Source organism: Ctenocephalides felis, unplaced genomic scaffold (genome assembly GCF_003426905.1).
Source record: "Ctenocephalides felis isolate EL2017-DRISC unplaced genomic scaffold, ASM342690v1 CF-g0.4_SCAFFOLD_01170, whole genome shotgun sequence".
NCBI classification, from domain to species: domain Eukaryota; kingdom Metazoa; phylum Arthropoda; class Insecta; order Siphonaptera; family Pulicidae; genus Ctenocephalides; species Ctenocephalides felis.
The window spans coordinates 50,634,751-50,656,937 of record NW_020537324.1 but is presented as its reverse complement, the minus strand read 5'-3'; the positions used below and the strand labels follow the sequence as shown (position 1 = coordinate 50,656,937).

The 22,187-nt window shown below is 28.1% G+C and overlaps 1 protein-coding gene across 1 annotated transcript in view; it reads left to right on the top strand.

Annotated features, from left to right (window-relative positions):
- Window positions 1–22,187, top strand: part of LOC113366759 (gonadotropin-releasing hormone receptor-like) — a 78,621-nt gene that overhangs the window by 51,243 nt on the left and 5,191 nt on the right. The window contains exon 4 of the mRNA XM_026608415.1: window positions 12,158–12,294. Coding sequence (XP_026464200.1) covers window positions 12,158–12,294 — 137 coding nt within the window. The remainder of the gene's footprint in view (window positions 1–12,157; window positions 12,295–22,187) is intronic.

Below are 22,187 nucleotides of genomic sequence, written 5' to 3'. Positions count from 1 at the left end.
TATTAAATCATTTTCTGTATGTAGCGATGTTTTTATATTTTTGCTTGCCGGAACGCGTTCCGGCTCAAAAATGATTTGCCGGAACGACGTTCCGGCGCGTTCCGGCTCGACAACACCACTGTATATATATATATATATATATATATATATATATAAATATATATATATACTATACAAAGATAAACTCACGGTAAAAAAAAATAATACAATTTTGAGTTAGAATGTACTTTTCACCTAATCGATACATCAGCATCATTGTAGTAAATAGAAAGAAAATAGATTACATATGTTTCTGGTAAAATAATTTTTAAAATTCATTACCGCACTAAATTTATCAAGACTAGAAATACATTCTCTCTACAACAATGAATTGCAATTCTACCAAAATCTAATTATCTAAATGCTACCCAGTGTTCATCAAGAAAACTAAAAATATGTTTGTATTCAAAATTGTTTTACACTTTATTTATTATATATTTTTTATATTATATATTTTCCATTTTGTTTATGTTTTGACTGTTCCAGTTTTCACAAAAATAAATGTCATGAAAAATGGTTTCAGTAGACAATTCAAATCGGCCCTGGCCACATACTATCCAAATCAAGTAAACCAAATTTATAGAAATTTGTTAATAATCAAGCAAATAGCAAACAGAAATAGACTCTTCTCAGTTTTAAATGCAATTTCAAGTATAATAACTATTGAAATCAATATCTCCTTTTTTAATTTTTCATATCCAAGCTCCAGAGTTCTGTCTGAAGTTTGAAATAATTGGTTACCCTTTTTAAAAATACACGTGTATTTTAAGTGCGTGTTCATTTTTTGTTTAATATTATATAATATTCAAACTATTTGTCGGAAGTACATATCACGTTTTGTTGATTTCACACAAAATTGAATAACTTGCAACATAATAATTCACACCTGATGTAACTAGTACGATTCCAATTACACATAATAATCAAACTTATGATGCATTCAATATTCAGATGCAAACTTATATAAGTTCAGTCTAAATTATTTTCTTATAGTTTTTGTTTAATAAAATAAAACAATTAAAATAGTGAATTTGATGATCGTAAAGGACTAGTGTCATGAAAAACACGTTGTTAACTAATAACGAAAACTTAAAATAATTTTGAATAAAAATCTTAAAATTTTTGAAAATTCAAATAATTTCAAATCATGACCGTGAATTTATAATCAAATATAACAATCGAAAGAATATCTTTAAAAATGATTAATCAATAGATGATTTGTTTATCTTTCTAAAAACTTCCATGAATATAAATATGTATTTTGCGTCTTAAAAATTTATTCGGTTTGTGTTTATAATACAGATCAAATGGTTAATTCAAAAAATGTAATTCCACTAAAAAAATCGATTTTTTTTTAATTTTTGCTATATCAAAACCAACAACGTGGTCTGGCCTAAATTGATTGATTAATTAATTAAGTTTGTTTTAAACATTATTCGAAAATTTGCATATATTTAAATTTTCCCGATTAGGGTAAACTTCATAAACAAATTCGAAAAATTTTATTAGAAAAAGGAAAGAGTTTAAAGTCTATGTATCTTTATTATGAAAGTATTATACATTCGTGGAATAAATTCTTTGAATCTCAGATATCATAAGACAGAACATACTTATTGTCTGTATTTTCAACTTTAAAATATGAATGAAACGCGGAGAATTAAGCAAATAACAGCTAATGATGTCAGTTCTCATCAATCAGTTACTCTGGTATTATGTATCCCTGAGCTTCTAGGAAATTTTAAATTGATATTGTTCAAACAAGCATAAAAGGAAAAAAAATTATACTTTAAAAGTCCATTACAATACACTAGTTCCATTTGACTTAACACAATAATCAGATTTCGGTTCAAATACTCTAATTGTGAAATATGATTATAATTTTGCTTAAGAGATCTTAGTCATATATCGATTGACATCTACGTTTTTGATGTTGAGTTTGTATTTGGTGAAATTTAAATTATGTGCCTAATTTTCAATTTTAATATTTATTGATGTAATACTGCAGTATTTATTTATATTTTAATACACATGCTGTAAAGGATGTTTTAAATCATATTAATATGTAATTATCATAAATTTCAATAAATAACGAAAAGCAGATCTTATGATTTTATCTCTATCATGAAGTTATTTTGTGAGAAGGGTTGCTTTAAAACTTTAAAATAGATTAGATCGAAATGACATCGGAAGGAAAATTGTCTTATCTACAAAAAATGCAGAGCAGAGTAAATAGTCCTATGTAAAGAAAGGACTGCTATTTAATGCATTAATATTTAATACAGAGGAATCACAGGATGTCTTGTTACGGAGCAGAAGAAAAGGTCTCATTATCTAATCAACTAGAAAGAGCTTTCACGGGAGCTTTTAAATAATACATATAAAGTTATTTATATATTCGGTAGAATAATGCAATTATACGTACACTATATATATATATATATATATATATATATATATATACAGTGGTGTTGTGCTAATATTTTTTTTTGCCGGAACGCTAAAATTTAAAATCCGGTTCATAAATCGGTTCAAAAAATTTGATATATTTCGATAAGAACTCACAAATCTAATATATTGACTTTTTATATAATTAACTCTATTATACACAGCTAGTCTATATATTAAATTGTACAAGTATGAGGGAATCATTGAGTACATAATTTATATTCTTCAATGACATTAATCATATTTATTCTGGTATTATTTGTATTCATTAATACCTACAGGTATTTATTATGATATAAAAGTACTAAAGATTTATTACAATACTTTATAAGACTTAACCTAATAATATGATAGATAACCTATTACCTATCATACTATACTATATTATTGTATATCATATATAGATATCTAATATCTATCATACCGTGAGATATCTATACCGTCATTAACTTATTATATACCCTACATACCTTTTACTTCTTATAAATACTACTGTCTAATTTATATATTCTATTAATAATATGATAGATAACCTATTACCTATCATACTATACTATATTATTGTATATCATATATAGATATCTATTATCTATCATACCGTGAGATATCTATACCGTCATTAACTTATTATATACCTACAGACCTTTTACTTCTTATAAATACTACTGTCTAATTTATATATTCACCTATATTATATAGGTTTACCTTACGCTCTATGTATTATCTCTACCTACCTATTGTCTATACCGGGAATTGAACCCGGGACCTCCGCGTGGAAGTCGCGCACCTTAACCACTACCCTATCGGATACCCCCACTAATAATATAATATGGGACGCACTGTTGTTTCCGCGGGTCATTTTCTAATTAATTAGGTAATTAATACTAAGGTGGCGCGACGACACGCGAAAAAAGACGGTTGATTGTAGCGTTACGGTGGTGTAGTGGATAAGGTCGTCGCGTGCCACGCGGCGGACCCGGGTTCGAATCTCGGTAGGGTTAATGTAGCGTGTAAGGGAAATTATAGGTAATAGGATATATAGTAGATATAGGTTAGGTGTATTCGGTATACAATGTAGGGATTTGAGAGTATATAATGAAATATAGCGTATGGTACAGATGTAAGGCGTGTAGTATAGAATGCAACGTATAGGCACACGTAAGGCTATAAAAATACATGAATAGGAACCTATGATGTAGATGTTAGCGTATAAGAAATGCGAATGAATGTAAGATTTAATTTATAAATATTATTTTTTCTATAAGAAGTTCATACACCTCAATTTGTTACTAAATTAAAAACGACTTTGATAAAACCAGTGGTTTTGTGCTAATATTTTTTTGCCGGAACGCTAAAATTTAAAAACCGGTTCTAAAACCGGTTTTCATGTTTTTCCAGTTCCGTTCAAAAAGGAAAGAAACAAAAATTATTACAAAACTCATTTTGTGCACATATATGTATGTTTATTACAATAATAACATTTAATAAAAATTAGTTGAATAATAACTTATAAAATTTACTTATTAAATCATTTTCTGTATGTAGCGATGTTTTTATATTTTTTCTTGCCGGAACGCGTTCCGGCTCAAAAATGATTTGCCGGAACGACGTTCCGGCGCGTTCCGGCTCGACAACGCCACTGTATATATATATATATATATATATATATATATATATATATACTATACAAAGATAAACTCACGGTAAAAAAAAATAATACAATTTTGAGTTAGAATGTACTTTTCACCTAATCGATACATCAGCATCATTGTAGTAAATAGAAAGAAAATAGATTACATATGTTTCTGGTAAAATAATTTTTAAAATTCATTACCTCACTAAATTTATCAAGACTAGAAATACATTCTCTCTACAACAATGAATTGCAATTCTACCAAAATCTAATTATCTAAATGCTACCCAGTGTTCATCAAGAAGACTAAAAATATGTTTGTATTCAAAATTGTTTTACACTTTATTTAATATATATTTTTTATATTATATATTTTCCATTTTGTTTATGTTTTGACTGTTCCAGTTTTCACAAAAATAAATGTCATGAAAAATGGTTTCAGTAGACAATTCAAATCGGCCCTGGCCACATACTATCCAAATCAAGTAAACCAAATTTATAGAAATTTGTTAATAATCAAGCAAATAGCAAACAGAAATAGACTCTTCTCAGTTTTAAATGCAATTTCAAGTATAATAACTTTTGAAATCAATATCTCCTTTTTTAATTTTTCATATCCAAGCTCCAGAGTTCTGTCTTTATTATTAGGTGTTACAGGCAGACTGAATAAATTATATTAAAATTTAAATAAGTTTGATATTTTTTTTATTATATTTGCTAACGAATTAGTTTGTTTTATGTAGTAAAATTTTTCTAGCGAACTTATAAGTAGTCGTTGTTGAATTAATTATCAGCGCATTAAGAACATCCAAATAGTTTTAATTCAAATAACTTTAATTTAACCCAAATTGAGTATGTCAGTGGAATTGGTTGTGGTATTAGTTTGCTTTACCCATTATCTGCTTTATAAAAACTACATTTTACCGTGATATTTTTTGAGAAAACCTTTTATAATATACTGCACTATAAAGGGAATATGGAAAGAGCTAAAGCTGCACAAAAACGGCTTTTCCGCAAAAAGCTTTTTTCACTCGCCAAGCAAATGCGTCTAGGCAAAATGAGTTTTTTGAATCAAGATAGCTGAGTAATTTGGTTTGAATTAACTGAAATATTTTTACAAATAATTTCAGTAATCAGTAATATTCAAAATTATAATTATTTCATATGGTCGCTAGGTTTTCTACTGAATATATTATATGTGTTGAGTTTTTCTTATGTTGATATGGAAATATACTCTAGATTATGTTATACAACACAAACGTTTTTGCAATTAATGAAACATTGCTTAGTAACAGAGTTCATGGTTTTAATAAACATTCTAAAATATTAAAGGTGTACGAAAATTGTTTTAACTATAAAAATTGTGGCGGGAATATCTCATCAGTTGCGTCCCCGACTCGCACGCTAACGGTTGTTGGATCAATTCTTAGCAATTACATAAAAAATATGAAAAAGTTTAATAGAAATTGAATTGTTGACTAGAAATAGTTAATTTAGTTAATTAGAAAAAAATTTAATATAATTAGAACGTTGAATTGAGTTTGAATTACAATTAGAAATAAGAAGAAAGCAAGAAAAGATTAGAATTGGAGATCAGAATTACGTTAAGATGAATTTGAATAAAAAATCAAAAGTAAGAAGAAAAAAAGATTAGAATTGAAGATCAGATTTAGAAGAAAAAATGAAGAATGAAGAATTCAGTTAGTAGAACATTAAGATAGAATAATATGATATACATGAAAAGATAGTATAGAATATAGCATATGAAGATGATATAGAATATAAAGAAAGAAAATGAAATCTTGTAGGTGGCTAAACGAGACCAATAAAAAATATAAAAATTCATTACTGTTTGAAATAATGAGCAATGTCAAATTTTCAAAATTCTAATCATAATTTTAAAAGTTGATAAATTTTAATTGTTGATTATTTCGATTATTGTTGATTAAACAGATTCTTTCCTTGAATGCCACGTACATCTAGTTTATTTAAATTATGTATATATTAATTTTATTATAATAATACAAGAGATGTATCAGCCGGGCTTAAAAACCTCTTTTTTCATGTTATGTTAACTTTCAACGTCAGTACGAATCTAATGTTCATCATTCAAATCGATTAAAGCGCTCTCTCGAAAACGATGACGAAAAATTATTTTTTGACGTACATATATACATACTCGCATGCAGATATACATATCCCTTTTACCTAAGGTATGTCAAAACCATAAGATTTCTTGAAACGATTTATTTTCCATTTTTTAGGGATTTATATAAATTATTATATTGTACTACATTTTTGACATGGGGTTCGCCTATAAAACACTGCAAAAAATTAACATATTTAATAAATTAGGCACATATTTAGGGTGTGCAATATAAAATTTAACTAGTAGTGTGTGGCATCGTACCTTATGGCAAATTGCTAGAACTTCCCGTACCGTTACAAAATGTTTTCATATTTATTATTATGAATGAATACTGTAACATTGTCTAATATTTATAAGAATTATATAAACTGATTTGCAAAGGTAAAATTATTTATTTAAAGTATATAAGTGAACTTTAAAACTTTAGCAAGTATTAAAATTTGAATTGTTTTTGAAATACAAAAAAAAATGAAAAAAAAAATTTGATTTTTGCGAAAGCAATTGTTTCATCAAACAAGCTTAGTTCTCTCAAAAACTGCCATTTTTGTACATTTAGCTCCGTATCTTTAAAACAACTGGGTCTGCCTTTACCAAAAACTAATGATCACTTCTCCCCCATCATTATAAACTGAATGTTTTTTAGATCATTCAAATCAAGACTCCGTTCCCTCAAAATCTCGATTTATAGTTTTGGCATCCTTTGCTCTGTATCTCCGTAACGGCTGGACTTGCCTTTACCAAAAACTAATCAGCACATTTTCCTATCAATAAAAATTGAATGTTTTTTGAATCATTCAAATCGGTTGATCCGTACGCCCGAAAACGTGAACGAAAAAATGCGGGCATACAAAACGCACCTACACACACACATCCATTTTTTCTGAGGTGTGCCAAAATATTCAGAAACCTTCAAAACGTGAAGATATGCAAAAAAATTTATTTTCGATTTTTGGTCCATTACTATAACTACCCTACGGGAAGTTGAAAACTGACAAAAAACTCACAAAAGTCTGAATCGTATGAATTTGAAATAAATCTTAATGAGCGGAATTCAAGTATTTTTCTCACTCTTGTACGAGCTATAAAACTGCCCCAGCATTTGTTACAAGTGGTATAAATGATTTTCTAAAGAACTAAATATGACGATAACAAATTATAATTCTCATTAGTTTAATTCAGAATAATAAATCTTGAAGCAAAAGTCAATTGACTTCGTCTATATCGTCTATAGACGACAATCATCACAAAGGTCGTCAAGCGCAAGTCCTTTGTTTTTATATATAAGGTTTCTTAGGGTAATTTCTTATACAGTGAAGTTAAAATATAAATTGTTTATGACGTATCGTAGCTTTTTTCTACGTATGGCTGTGGAAAAAAGTTCACCCCATATTGAACTGAAATTTAAATTCATATCTTGCAACATTCAACTTTTATTAGACAATTTTTTTTATTAGACAAGTAGACAATACAATACACCTAAAAATTCAATAACTATTTTTAAAATGTTTTTGTTATTAAGCGTTTTCTCTCATTCTTATTAAGCATAACTGCTTTTATTATCATTTAGCATTTAATTCAAACAGCTGTTTATTCGGAATTTCATTATGGTAAAGCTAAATATTCTAAATATCAAAGTGGTCTAGCAGTTCAGAAAATATTATACTTTGATGTGTAACCAGACTTCACAAAAGCACTCGAAGGACCCTGCATTCCGACTCAGGGCATGATCGAAATACGAGGCAAAATGCAAAATGCTTGCAATCTTTTCCATTGAAAAATGCTATGATGCGATATGACGGAATTCTAATTATTTTGGTTCACTTTTAATAAAATTATTTAAGTAGTTCTTGAGAAAATCGTAAATGTATCTCTTTTCATAAACAACCAGAGAACTTTTAGAACAGAGAAAGTTTCTTTAGAACAGTTATGGATAATACATATGGAAAAACAATAATTCAAGTCCAATATTTTATTTTACACGTAATACAAAAATTGTCAAAATTTTGAAATCTCAGAGAGATATTAGTGATAAATTTATTTCTCTTTTGATATGCAAAATTAATGATTTTTTGAAGTTTAATGAGATATTTCAGAATATTTACCAAGCCATGCGCTCGCGTGGTAATATATAGGTATTTCTTGAAAATCTCGCAATCGAGAGTTATCTCTAAATATTAAACATTCGATCAATTAATTTTATGTTTTTATGCCTTAATATCAATAAGTCTCCCTTTAATTAGAGGATTTGTGTGAAGTGCATGGGCTTCTCCTGTATTATTGTAATTTTTAGCTACTAGACTTGGTAGAAGTTGCATACAACTAGCCTCAAACACGGGGTAAGTTGTAACATACCATTTTTCCAGAAAATTGTGAAATAATGAATAAAAGTTATCGAATTATTTTTGCTTGATTCGGTAGAGTAATTGTTACAGCAACTATCCATCTTTATTTCGTAGAAATATAATCAGTACATCTCAAAATATATTAGTTTTAAAAAAAACTATTACAACTTGCCCTAGTACAACTACTTCGGCATTTCACCAAGTTGCATGTTCGGCAAGTTGCATGGACTTCCCGAGATGTGGAAATAATATACTTAATACTCAAAAATTAAGATTTAGCTATTTACTTAATATTTTTTACTTCTTGTGATAATAGTTTTAATAGCTGTATTATGGACGAAAGTTATGATTTGAATTATTGTCTGTAAATTTTTGTAATTGTGAACTCTGTTCAAATATTTCATATTTTATTTTTAATTTATTTTGTGAAGAACTCCTTTAATTCGTATTGCATCAAGAGCTTTTTCCAAGTAGTAGTAAACATCCACGCACGTTTATTAAAATTCAATGTCTTATTTTCTATTAATTGCACTAACGAATGTAAAATGTAACGTCTTTGTCTGAAACCATACTGTGCAATAGTAATGATTTATGTTATTGTATTTACAATTCCAATTTGTATGCGCATTGGAACCAGTCTTAAGTACTGAGAAGATTGTTTCATGTATTCTATGTAGTACAGTAATTAATGATTTATTACATTGTACATCTAATGGTACCTACAATAAATTAAATGGTACGGTTATTTTCATTTATTATCATTTATTAAACACAGTTATAGTACTATATAAATTAATATATTAACAAATAGGGTAGGGCGGAGTACATAGGTTCAAATTGACTCTGACCAATTATATTGTGAAAACCAAACCAATTATATATCACAGCAAATAGCACATATCAAGCAAACAACTATCTGACTATGTTCAGTAAAACTCCCAGCTAATTCATCATTGTAGAAATGTTATTTGCTGTTTTTCAAAAATTTGTATTTTGGTTCCTTTTACCCCATAGGCGGTGTAAATTGGGACGGCTAAGGAGAAACAGGTTTAATGTTTTATTTTAGTTTTAAAGGGATTTTACAAAATAATAGCTACATTATTCAACCAATGCAAAATATGAATTTTATGGGTGGATTTTTACAGAGATGACACTGTAAATAATCTTGATCTGGTATTTTGTCAGAAAAATATCAGAAGGATTGGAGTAACTATTTATTTAAATTATCTCCTGTAAATTGTTTTAACTTAATTTACTCTTTTATTTGCTATTTTTTGCTAGGGTAAAGATTTAGTTGGTCCTTCTTGTATCACCCAGATGTAGAGATTATATATAAAAGCGGTTGAATCTAACATAAAATTAACAATACTCCTGAAAAATCAAAATAAGTATTATTTAAAATTATATTAAGGTCTCGTCAACTAAATAACAGTGCTCACAATCAAATAAACTAACAACGAAAAAAATACTTTTGTTCTGAATTTTCAAACCTTTACGTTGTAAAAATCCAGGTGATACATATTTTTCACTCTACTATTAAATAATTTTTTTTTTTAAAATTCCTAACTTTACTGGTTTTTGAGATATCGGTGGTTGATCTTTATATCCGTGGACCTTCAAGCCCCGCTTTACCCTATAATATTTAATCAATTAATAAATACTTTAAATTTTTAATTCTTCGTCATAATATTAAACATTTTGAAATAATATATTCAACTTGAATTATTTGTATATATTAGGAATATTTACCATTGCGTTTTTTATTCTATAAAATAATCATCAAATTTGGGATCGATAAAATAGAACAACTACTAAATAGAAGGATGTACTAAACTTTCTAATAATTTCTAATAAAGAGTAACTTTTTAATGTTCATTATCTCACGGCATTATTACTGGCCATTAATAAAATGCACAAAAAATGGTTTTCTTAAATAATAACGTATAATTTCATAAATGAGTTGAAGATTTAGAATATTGTTTAAATATTTAAGGCTATCGCTCTTAATTATTGTATCGTAACAGAACTCTAATGAGGACTCGAAGAATTTTATTATACAAGCTGATTATAATTAACTATTCATTGTTTTTGTTGAATAGTGTTTATTTTTAGTTTATTTAGTTTTAGAAATATTTTAAAATAAAATATTTATGCATTTACAAGAAATGATGAAAATCTCTGTGTAATTCTGAAATTATAAAAAAAAAGCAAATGGACATCCAAAAAATGTGTGCTCAACTCAAAATATTAAAAAATGAACAAATTTAATATGATAATTATACACCCCACACGCATTTATTCCTACTAGATGATCCTTTATCTGTTTCACCGTTTTTTGTGAAACAGACATTATCAGAAATTTTTAATCACGGCTTTGTGAAATAAAATATTTATTAGAGTTCTGGTATGTTTCACTCAACCGCGCACTATTTTAATTGCTGATTTTATTCTAAACTAAATTAAATTTTTGTTGATTTTCAAATTAGATGGGAAAAAATTGTCTAGAACATGCTTAGAATGATTAGGAATAATCAATAAAAATAATAATAAACTAGTTGGTATTGGTATTTCGCCTTGAGGCAAGTTACATGAACTTCCCGATATGTGTAAATAATCGACTTAATCAATAAAAAAAATTAATTTATATGTTTTTATTTTAACACACAATTGAAGACGAATGAACACGTTAACTCGGAGTATTTTATAACAGCAAATTTTCAATAATCAATAATTTTTATAATTGAACCAGTTACCGTAGGACTTTAGTAATCATTTTCATAATAATCAATAATTTTTATAATTGAACTAATTTCCTTCAGTATGTGCATTGAGACCAAGTACTCTAGCGTTATACTAAGTAAATCATCTAATTTTAACTTTACCACACGTCAAAAAAAACTACTCATTTTCTCAAACTTTGATGAATTCTTAAAATTAAACTACTATATTACCGTAAGGCCGTAATATTTCAGTAAGTTCTATAAGGCCATGATATATATCGCCAAAAAAAGTTCCATAAAAATCGGCTATTTTTTTTCAACAGTTAATTCCAAGAAAACGGTAACGAAAACGATATAACCTTAAATCTGAAAATTATGCATTAACAACGAATAAATTTTTCTTAATTTTTTTAATCCTGGTCGACTATTATTTTTTTGTTCTAATAATTTGAATAAAAAAAATACCAATAGAATTAAACAGTAACTAATTTCAGTCAAAAACTACTTTAATCATAATAATTTTTTTTGTTGAAAATTTTTTATATATAAAATTCGAAATTGGTTGAAACCCGTTTTCAGAGGAAATTAGAATTCAAAAACTAGGTTTCTGAAATGTCGGTTTTTGTATAAACCCTACTGATCATGCATTACCCTCACCCTGGTTTTCTTTACCTTGCCAACTAGTATTAATAATCGTGCATAACATTTCTATGGACAGCGCGTACATTCGTTCAATAACAAGTGCGATTGTTGGCTCATAAATGCAATTGATGATGTCACGTATGCAATTTTATTTGAATATGTCAAAAAATATTTTCTCTCTTCTCAGGAAAGCGATGATCTTCAAGAGGCAATATTTTTCTTCGGTAGTAGCAACAGTCTCGTAAATCCGCTGATATACGGCGCCTTTCATCTGTGGCCATCTAGGAAAAGGAAGAGAAACACGAGCAGCCGTTATAGCAACAGGTAAAGGCTATAAATACGATCTCTTTGTACATTCCACATAAACCACATGTATTTTATTGGACTCATGCATGCCTTAGAAGCAATCATTTCGTCGTTGTGAGGATTCCAATTTATCTGAATCAACCATCAATCATCATAACATTCTTTAAGCGACGATCATGGATCATAGATCATACATATGCCATATCCCTATTGGAAAAATTTACTATATCTATATTTATATACTATATCAATCTATTGGTGGTGGGATAGTTTTCATCACTCGTTATCATAAAATAAATTGAAATGCCACAATACTCTTTTTATCAATTAAATTTGAATTATTTTTAATAGTTTTTTTATAGAACAAATGTACAAAGAAAATGACTTATTTTTTTATTAATATATAGAGATTGTTCCATAAAAAGTAAACCTACTTAATATTCTGGCAACATTTGATTTGAATGTTCATGCTAACAAGGAGAACTTCAAGTTTACTTTTCTGGGATTTTCATGAAACTTCTCATGGTTATACAGTACACTACACGCGTACGTATTGCGCGCGGTCTATTTTTTGTAAATTTAATTAATTTTCATATTTAAACCCCTTCTTATAGATAGACTTACACTATTTTAAGGTGTTCGGTTTGACTATAAACTCTATCATTATGTGAAGTTTTATCATTATCCCAGAAGAGTAAACCTGTGAGTATTGAATTCAAAAATAATACGGAATTGGATAAGGTGATATCGTAATCTGATAGTAACTTCATAAAGTAATTTTTTTCTGAAAACACATCTATGCGTTGTGTTTGAAACTCCATCTTAATATTATGAATAATTTGCGTTTTATTTCTTTCATCCTTGCAATGCTGATATTGTAATTGAAGCGCAATTTTCAATCGCAAATTTAGTATAAACTAAGTTTATGATTGTATCTAACTATCATAACTAGTTGGTATTGGTATTTTGCCTTGAGGCAAGTTACATAAACTTCCCGCTATGTGTAAATAATTGACTTAATCAATAAAAAACAAATTAATTTATTAGTGATTTAAAGTATTCCGAGTGGATTTATTACACATATTTGAAAACGAACGAACACGTTAACTCGGAGAATTTTCTAAAAGCATTTTTTCAAAAATCAAATAATTTTATAATTGAACCAGTTTCCGTAGGATTTCAATGGTTTAGTATGTTCATTAAGACCAAGTACTCATTATACCAAGTAAATCGTCTAATTTTAATTCTAACAAATGTCAAAAAAACTACTCATTCTCTCAAACTTTGATGAATTTTTAAAATTAATCTGCTTGTCGTAACGCTGTGATATTTCAGTAAGTTCTATAAGACCATGATATATATCGCCAAAAAAAAGTTCCATGAAAATCGGCTTAATTTTTTTTTCAACAGTTAATTACAAGAAAACGGCTCGGTAGATTGGCACCTAAAACTAATCAGTATCATTCCCGACTAATATCTTTCGAAAAGATTTTGATTCTTTAAAATCGATTCTGTAGTATGAGCTTAAATGTGGATCAAAAGTTCTACAGTTTTTTTCCAAATTACAAAGAAACGGCTTGGCAGATCGTCGTACAAACTGACAAACGATAATTCTCATCGAGATACATCAAATGGCTTTTAAATTTCTGAAATCGGTTCAGGCGATTTTGAGAAAAAAAAATTTAACACTTTATTACAAGAAAACGGTCCGGCCGATCTTTACCAAAAACTAATCAGATCGATTCCAAAACCAATATCTCCAAAATTTTCAAAATCGATTCAAAATTGGGGCTAAAACGTGGACGAATAATTTTTCACTTTTCTGCGATTTACAAAGAAACGGTTCGGCCGATCGTCGCGCAAAATTGATAAACGCTAGTCCTCATTGAGATACATCGAACGACTTTTAAATTTTTGAAACCGGTCCAGACGCTTTTGAGAAAACGTCGTTTTATGGCAAAAAATCTGTTCACATACACACACATACTTTTTCCAAATTTGATCTCATTCGATTTAGAATGGCTTGAAATGTCGAAGAAACATAAAATTAGCGAATCATTTTTGATGAAAATTTAAAATTCTCCTTTGGGAAAAAAATATACTATGCAATTCTTATTATTCATTTGTTTAAGTGATTTTCTAGTTAATTTAAACTTAGAAACTGTAACATTAAATAAAGTTTCTAAAACCAAAGTCAAAAATAATGACAAAACAGCCTGAAGTTTTCTAGAATTAAGTTTATTCGTTAAAATGTGAATTTTACGTTTATATTCGATTCATGGCAATAATCAATATTATTTCTCGCACTAATATTTTGTTTTATCAATATTTTGTTCTGTTTATATGTTATCAACACGTCTACTCTTTTTATACCAAATCATTCATATTATGAGCAGAAACATAATGTGTTTGCTCTGTTAACTAGAACATTTATTAACCCTATACGTCGATTATTTTTAACGAGAAGATATATATATGATATAGGATTTCTATATTTTAATATCAGTTTATAGTAATAGAAACAAAATCTTCAAGTTCCACCATTGGATCATATTCTGGTAAGAAGCGTGAACATGATATGCAATCATTAATGTTTTCCTATTTGGAAAAATATGTTTTTAGTGTTCATGATATTCTATTTGTAGCAATGAAAATGAGAAAGAAATATATTTGACAAAAATGAATGCTGACTGACGATAATCTGTGAGTAATTTCCATTATCTTGGCTGGCTTTTCTTAAGATATGTTTGAATTATTATAAATGCTTGCTCTTATAAACAATCAATTTTATAGAACCTTGAGCAGTATTCAGAAAAGCTGCATTGTAATAAAAAATAAACAATACATAACTCACTATAAGATTTTTCAGTTTACAATGCACTTTTATATATACATCTCAGAAGTTTAAATTATATCATTACTAGTAAAGAACATTTTATTTACATACTGTTTCACAACCTCCTTAACAAAATGTTTTGTACAAGTTTTGCATTGCTATTATTATTATGAGAATTCTCTCGAGTTTGCTTGCCAGTTTTACTAAAAAACAAATTGCTTTTAGCTAACATGTTAGAATCCTATCATGCATGACCACTATTAAGGTGACCATAAGTCCCAGTTTTTTAAAAGCAATATTTGTCCTAGATTTAGATCTTTTGTCCCGGATTGTCCTGTTTTTTTTTCAAAAATTAATGGGTAAATTAACAGAAATTATGAAAACAAACGTACAAGTGCTAAAATTTTGAAATTAATTATGAAGAAAAGTGAATAGAATTTTATGCAAGGCGCGAATGCAAAATAAACATATAGATCGAAAATATAAGATAGTAAATAATTATCATAGATAAAGTATTTAAACAAAATACCGACTTGAAAAAATATGTTCACCTTACTACTAATCATTGAATATGTTTTGCTTTGTACCAAAAATATTTGCTAAAAGATATGATCTAATAATAACTAATTTAGAATAATCAATAAAATAATAATTACTTTAAGTGCAATTTAACGCTGAATATTAAATTGTTCACATAATAATGTTTAGCCAAAATTACATGAGCTATAATAGCATGAATTTCAGTCACAGACAATCGTATCAACTACCGAATATTTGATTTTAATCGTATAGCTATCTCATATATATTATCAGAACGCTCCAGGAAATTCAGGATAATTCGAGAATAATTGTGTAGGGGCTTGGACATGATTAGCATTAAAATATTTTCAAATGATAAAGGTTATGTATATGACATGCGTAACAAATAATTTATTAAGTCTGGATTAAATCCTATAGGTATATACTTATGATATACATTAATATTGTAAATTTATTAATATATTAGTTGCCTTGCTGAAAGCTTGATATTGAACAATATTTATTTTTTCAAGAATGAAAAGCAAAATGATTTCATTAAAATAAAATGAATTATGAATATCATTCATTTTCCCTTTTTGAGCTTGCCGTAAGATGTGATATTAACCTCTTCCAACAATTTTGAATGTTAAAGAGTGATCAAGACAATTTTAGCTCTTCAAATGACTATAAATAAAAGTTACTTCTAATAAATTAAAATTTGTTATTCTTATCGTTTACATTTTGCTTGACTATAACAGTAAATATTAATATTTATTTCTATATATTCAAAAGCATCTAGATGGCTCATTTTTTAAAATAAAACTTCATAGAATTTATCATTTTATTTCGTAGAAAAGTATTTAATAAAATCACCAGTTTCAATACATGCAAAAGTAAGCCATTTTACACCTTTTGAAGTTGTGTTTGTAATAAATAATATACTTTTTTGCAATAAAATTAACAAATTGTTATGTTTATAGTTCAACCATATGATAAATAGTACAACCAATTACTTTTTTTTATCAAATATAATCGCTGCAGCAACTATCGTTACTTCTTAATATTATAGTTTTTACAATAAAAATTTTATAGTTACACATATATTTAGGCTTTATTGAAAATCTTTCCAATTTTCAAAACAGAGAACTTTATAACGAATATTCAAGACAAGATGAGCAAATTATGCGCAAGATTTTTACTTGTTTTGTGATTGATAATGATTTTGTGCATTTTGATATATGCATGTTTACTTTTAGTTTTATTTATTTGAATAACGAAGGTTGTGCAGCTAGTCAACCCTTCTATTAATTCCTTATTATAATGTGGTGAGTGCACAACGTCATGCCATTGACCCACAGTTGTAACTGAAACTTTATTCCAGTGTTATTATTATGTGTTTTTCTTAAGAATTGTCAAATCGATTCTTTTTTTGAAACAGCTCAATGAGAAACTCGGATTTAACTGTTTCTGTATGGATACCGCACTATTAAAAAAGCCCTAAATTAGCGCAAAGCACATCATTTGTGCCGCGTTATATGGAGACTAATAAATACAAAAAATCCAATAAATTATAAATTATTTTTATTAAATTGAAGATTTGATATAAAGATATGATAAAAAATATAATTTGTTTATATTGAATGGAATAGATAATTTCTATTAGAGCCTCTACAATATCTATGTTACTATGGTCATTGAACAAAAACCGCACTGTAGGAGTACCATGTTATAAGGAGGTCTGTAGGCTTTGAAAGGTGTGAAAACCGCATTGTAATAGGGTTGACTGTGAACTATAAAATCACTTTACTTTAATAAGTTATTATAAATGGGCTTGACAAGGGCCTTGCTTATGATTTTTTTTCTTCTTTTTGGAACTTCTCCTTACTTTGTATTTTTTATGGTAACCCAATGATTAATCTATCCATATGTGATGACTTTATTATTAGAATTCATCTAATAAGGCTTATGAATAAATGAAGTCATCAGGCTCCCGTTTATATTATATATGTTCCCTATGTCCGTATACCCGAATAATGCAATCCTAGCATTAATGCATTTCAGTCCAGGAAGGGAATGATACCGTATTAATTAAAGATGCTCCAAATTATTGCTTAAGTAATTTTGAGATATGTATACACAATATATGAAACGTTTCAGCTACTTATCTGCATCTGATTGCCCAACAAAATAAATCTGTTGATATTTTCTATGTATATCGTTAAGAATTTTGATGTTGATGTATTACACATAGTCTTTTGCGTAGCATAGTGCTTAGAGCTATGTCCTTCCAAATAGAAGGTTGCAAGTTCGATACCCTCCACAATCAGCCTGATCTCGGGCAGTAGTGTCATCAAAATTATTTACTGAAAATATAGTCTGCAATATGTTTTCGAGTGAAAACGGCTTTTCACCAGCCATACTAGTATCAAAATTTCCAGTGATAAAAATTGTCGAATACATATAAGCAAATCGTTTGTTTGATAATAATTTTTACTATCTTTTTAAACTATTTTAATGAAAATTTGTTAGTTTTTTGAAGTTTAGTACTTTTAGATCATTTTTACATAATATTCGAAAAATTAAATGTACATATATAGTTGAGAATGGTTTTGAGAGAAAATCAATCAATTAATGATTTTAATAATCACAGCCAATTGACAGGAGTTGCTTTTTTTAATTTTTCAATATTTTGCAACTTTTTAAAGCTCAAACTTTTTAAGTGTTCAGTTTTTTCCTGTTCTTTTAAATATATATATATATATATAAATGTAATTTTTTAACGTTCATAAAATTTAAAATGTCACATATAATCTTTTTTTAAATTCTCTATATTCATATGATATTCATTTTCAATGCGAAGTTACAGCAGTTGCATATTACATTTCACTCGATTGCAAATTGATCTGAGGTTTTGCATTTTTATTTCTGACATTTCTGGAACCCTTTATCAATCTTATTCTTTGTATTTCTGTCCATCTTAATATTTCAAGAGAAGCCTTGTCACGATTTTCCTAGATCAAAAACCTTCCTGTCATGATTCGTTATCATAAACAGTTTTTTTCCGCTCTAAAGGATCACAACCTTTTTATCATTTTATATTCAACTCAAATCGAATATTTATTGTTTTCAAGAAAATGTAAAATGTCTTTTCGCTCAAAGCATAAACAAAAAGTATCTGAATATGAATATTTGCCTTACATTACTTTTATCAAGTTACTTGAGTTCATTTATGCAATTTTGTATTATTTATTTGAATGGCAATCAGAACTAAGAATTAAATTAAAATTGCGATTAAATAGTTTCCATACAACGTTGTTTATAAGATATCCTTTCTATATGATTGTTATTCTTTTCCTAGTGGTGTTTTGACATATTTGAACCTAAGCACTACCGGGAAGAGCTATTTTCACTGGACACATGTTTTGATCTAAATGTATTTCCAAATGAAAATGAATTTTTTACCACTGTTTTAATATCAAAAATTCAAATCATTCTTTTTAAGCATGTGACCTTAAGTATAAAACCATACTTAAATCCTTATTGTTCTGAACTTTTGGGATTGGTCAGCAATTCGAAAATTGTACTAATGCAAAAACTACTATCTAAAACTATCATAACCATTACTGATGCTTCCTGGTATATTTCGAACTTCATAATTCATAATTATTTGAACATTTCGTTCGCAAAAGATTTTATTGGAGACTGATGGTTACGACTTAAATGATTGAAGATCATTCTAATGAACTATCAATTTTCCTGCTTAATTTGAAAATCGTGAAGCTTCCCAAAAGAAATTGTGTAACTGATTCAATTTAATTTGTATCAATTTAACTTTTAGCTTTCTCTATGTGTGATGTGAGTTCTCTATTTGAGAACCATTTGAGAAATTTTGTTATTAACTCATCTTGAGAAATGTACTATGTATTATTGTTTATTCATGAATTTGTATAGATGTAAAAAATTTATTCTTGTATCTGTATTATGTCTTTTTATAATCTATCAAATAAATAGTGATATTAAAAAACATTTCATAATAAACCATTAACAGTAGATTTAAAATTTTATCTTGCATCCTAATTTTATTTTGAAAATTATATTCCTCATTTATAGTACAAGCAAACATAATGTATAATTGACTGTATTCTCCAGAGAAGTTAATAACATCATTTCATTTACGCATTAGGTTTCCGTACTTAGTAGTTAATTTAAATTGAAATTTGTGGTGTTGCTGGAACTTTCCATACAAAAAAAAATCTAACATTTTTTAAAATTGATATAATTTGACCTTTGATCGTTTCTTGAAAAGCCTTTTTTTAAATTTTTTTTTATATTTTGAAATATCTTGAAAATTTTGAAGTTTTCTTTTCACTGTCTAGCGAATAAACAATGTTACGGAACCCATCAAAATGTAAACAAAACTTATACTTATTATTAAAATTTCTAAAATAAGCATATGGGCTGCTTTCCCAAAACTCAAATAAGTTCTTCATTTTGTAAATACAAGTAAATACGAGAAAACGCTTTTTAGAATTATTAAAATTTGAAGCTTCATTCTCTTAAAAACTGAATGTTTGTTACTTCTTGCCCCGTATCTTTGACGGTTGGTTCTGCATTGTCCAAAAACTAATCAGCAGGTCTCCTTTTGAAAAGGAATCGAATTTTTTTTTAAATCATTCAAATCGGTTGAATCGTGTTCCCGAAATCGTCGACAAAAATTTGTATCCGAACACACACACATACTATACACATACTATAAAATTTTTACGATTACTATGTCTAACCCCACGGAAAGTTAATTACTCTACGGGTTGTTAAAAATACACGAGCAAAGATTTCTTAAAATAGCAAATGTATAAATTTTTATTTTTTCAAAGTGTTGAAAAAGTTGAAGTTAAAATTTTTGTTAGTGAACAAAAATCGGATAGTTTCAGCGATTTATCTTTGCAGATATTTGCAATTCAACATTCTTTTTTTTTTTTTTTTTGATACAATTTATTTTTGTTAATCAAGACTTTAATGTCTTATTTACAAAATTGATATGAGCAAAAAAAAAAAAAAAATACAAAAAATCAAAAAATGCAATACATTGAATATAAAATGAAAAAAGTTAAAATAAAAATTAAATTAAAACAGTAATACAAAAATAATAACATAAATGAACGATGACGTGATGATGTATGCCGCGTACTACGTCAGGACGCGTGCAGACATTGGGCTAGGTGTTTGGTAGATCGGAAGGCCATTTCTTGCTCAATCTTCTTATCGGTCTCTGAATCGCTTGAATTGTAGGATTTGTATGCTGGATTAATTTGTTGTTAAAAGGTGAACTTCTAATCTTGATCATTTCGTTGACTGTTGAGATTTTCAAATCCTTATGTAGGCAAAAATTCGAAATACACCAAGACGCATTAGAAAGGATACGCAGAATTTTGTTCTGGCACCTTTGAATGATGTTTATGTTAGATTTGCATGAGCAACCCCTTAGTTCGATTCCATAAGTCCAAATGGGCACTATGATAGTTTTATACAAAAGTACCTTGTTATCGAGAGAGATTTCAGATTTCCTCCCAAAAAGCCAGTAAAAATCTTTTATTTTCAGTTGGATTTGTTTCTTTTTATATTCAATGTGCGTTCTCCATGTCAATTTCGAATCAATGTGCATGCCTAAATATTTAACAGAATTGCATAGTGGAATTATTGAATTGTTCATGATGATAGGTGGACTGTTGTGATGTTTTAGAGAAACAATTAAGTGCTGAGATTTTTCGATATTGATTTTGATATTCCAATCTAAAAACCATTTTTCGAGACTAGATAAATAATTTTGTAACTGACAAGTTGCTGTTCTAATATCGGAATTGCATGAAATAATTGCTATGTCATCGGCGTAAGTGCATATGGTTAGAAGATCATCTGTGGGCATATCGTTTGTGAAAAGAAGATAGAGTACAGGGCTTAGCACACTGCCCTGTGGTACCCCGCATTCTATATTTCTGATGCTCGAAGTCACATCTTTAATTTTGATTCTAAATTTTCTATTAAGCAAATATGAGCTTAAGATATTGAAGTAGTTTGGAAAAGTTGTTTTGATTTTATATAGGAGTCCTGAGTGCCAAACCTTATCGAAAGCCTGACTGACATCTAAGAATACGGCTACGCTGTGTTCCTTTCTATTCATGGCTTCAAGAATACGAGACACCGTTCTGTTGCATTGTTGAATTGTAGAGTGATTTTTTCTGAAGCCAAACTGATGGTGAGGAATCCAACTATCATTCGGATGATCTTCTGACAATCTCTGCAACAAAAGTCTCTCTAAAATTTTCGATAATATCGATAAAAGACTGATAGGACGGTATGAACTAGCAGTGTGATGGTTTTTGTTTGGTTTAGCGATCATAATAATTTCTGCAGTCTTCCACGCTGTGGGCCAATAATTGTATTGAAGTATGGCGTTGAAAATATTTGTTATATATAAAATACCTTTTGTAGGCAATTCTTTTAACATCTTTGGAGTAATTTTATCCATACCCGGCGAAGATCTATTTTTTATCCTTTT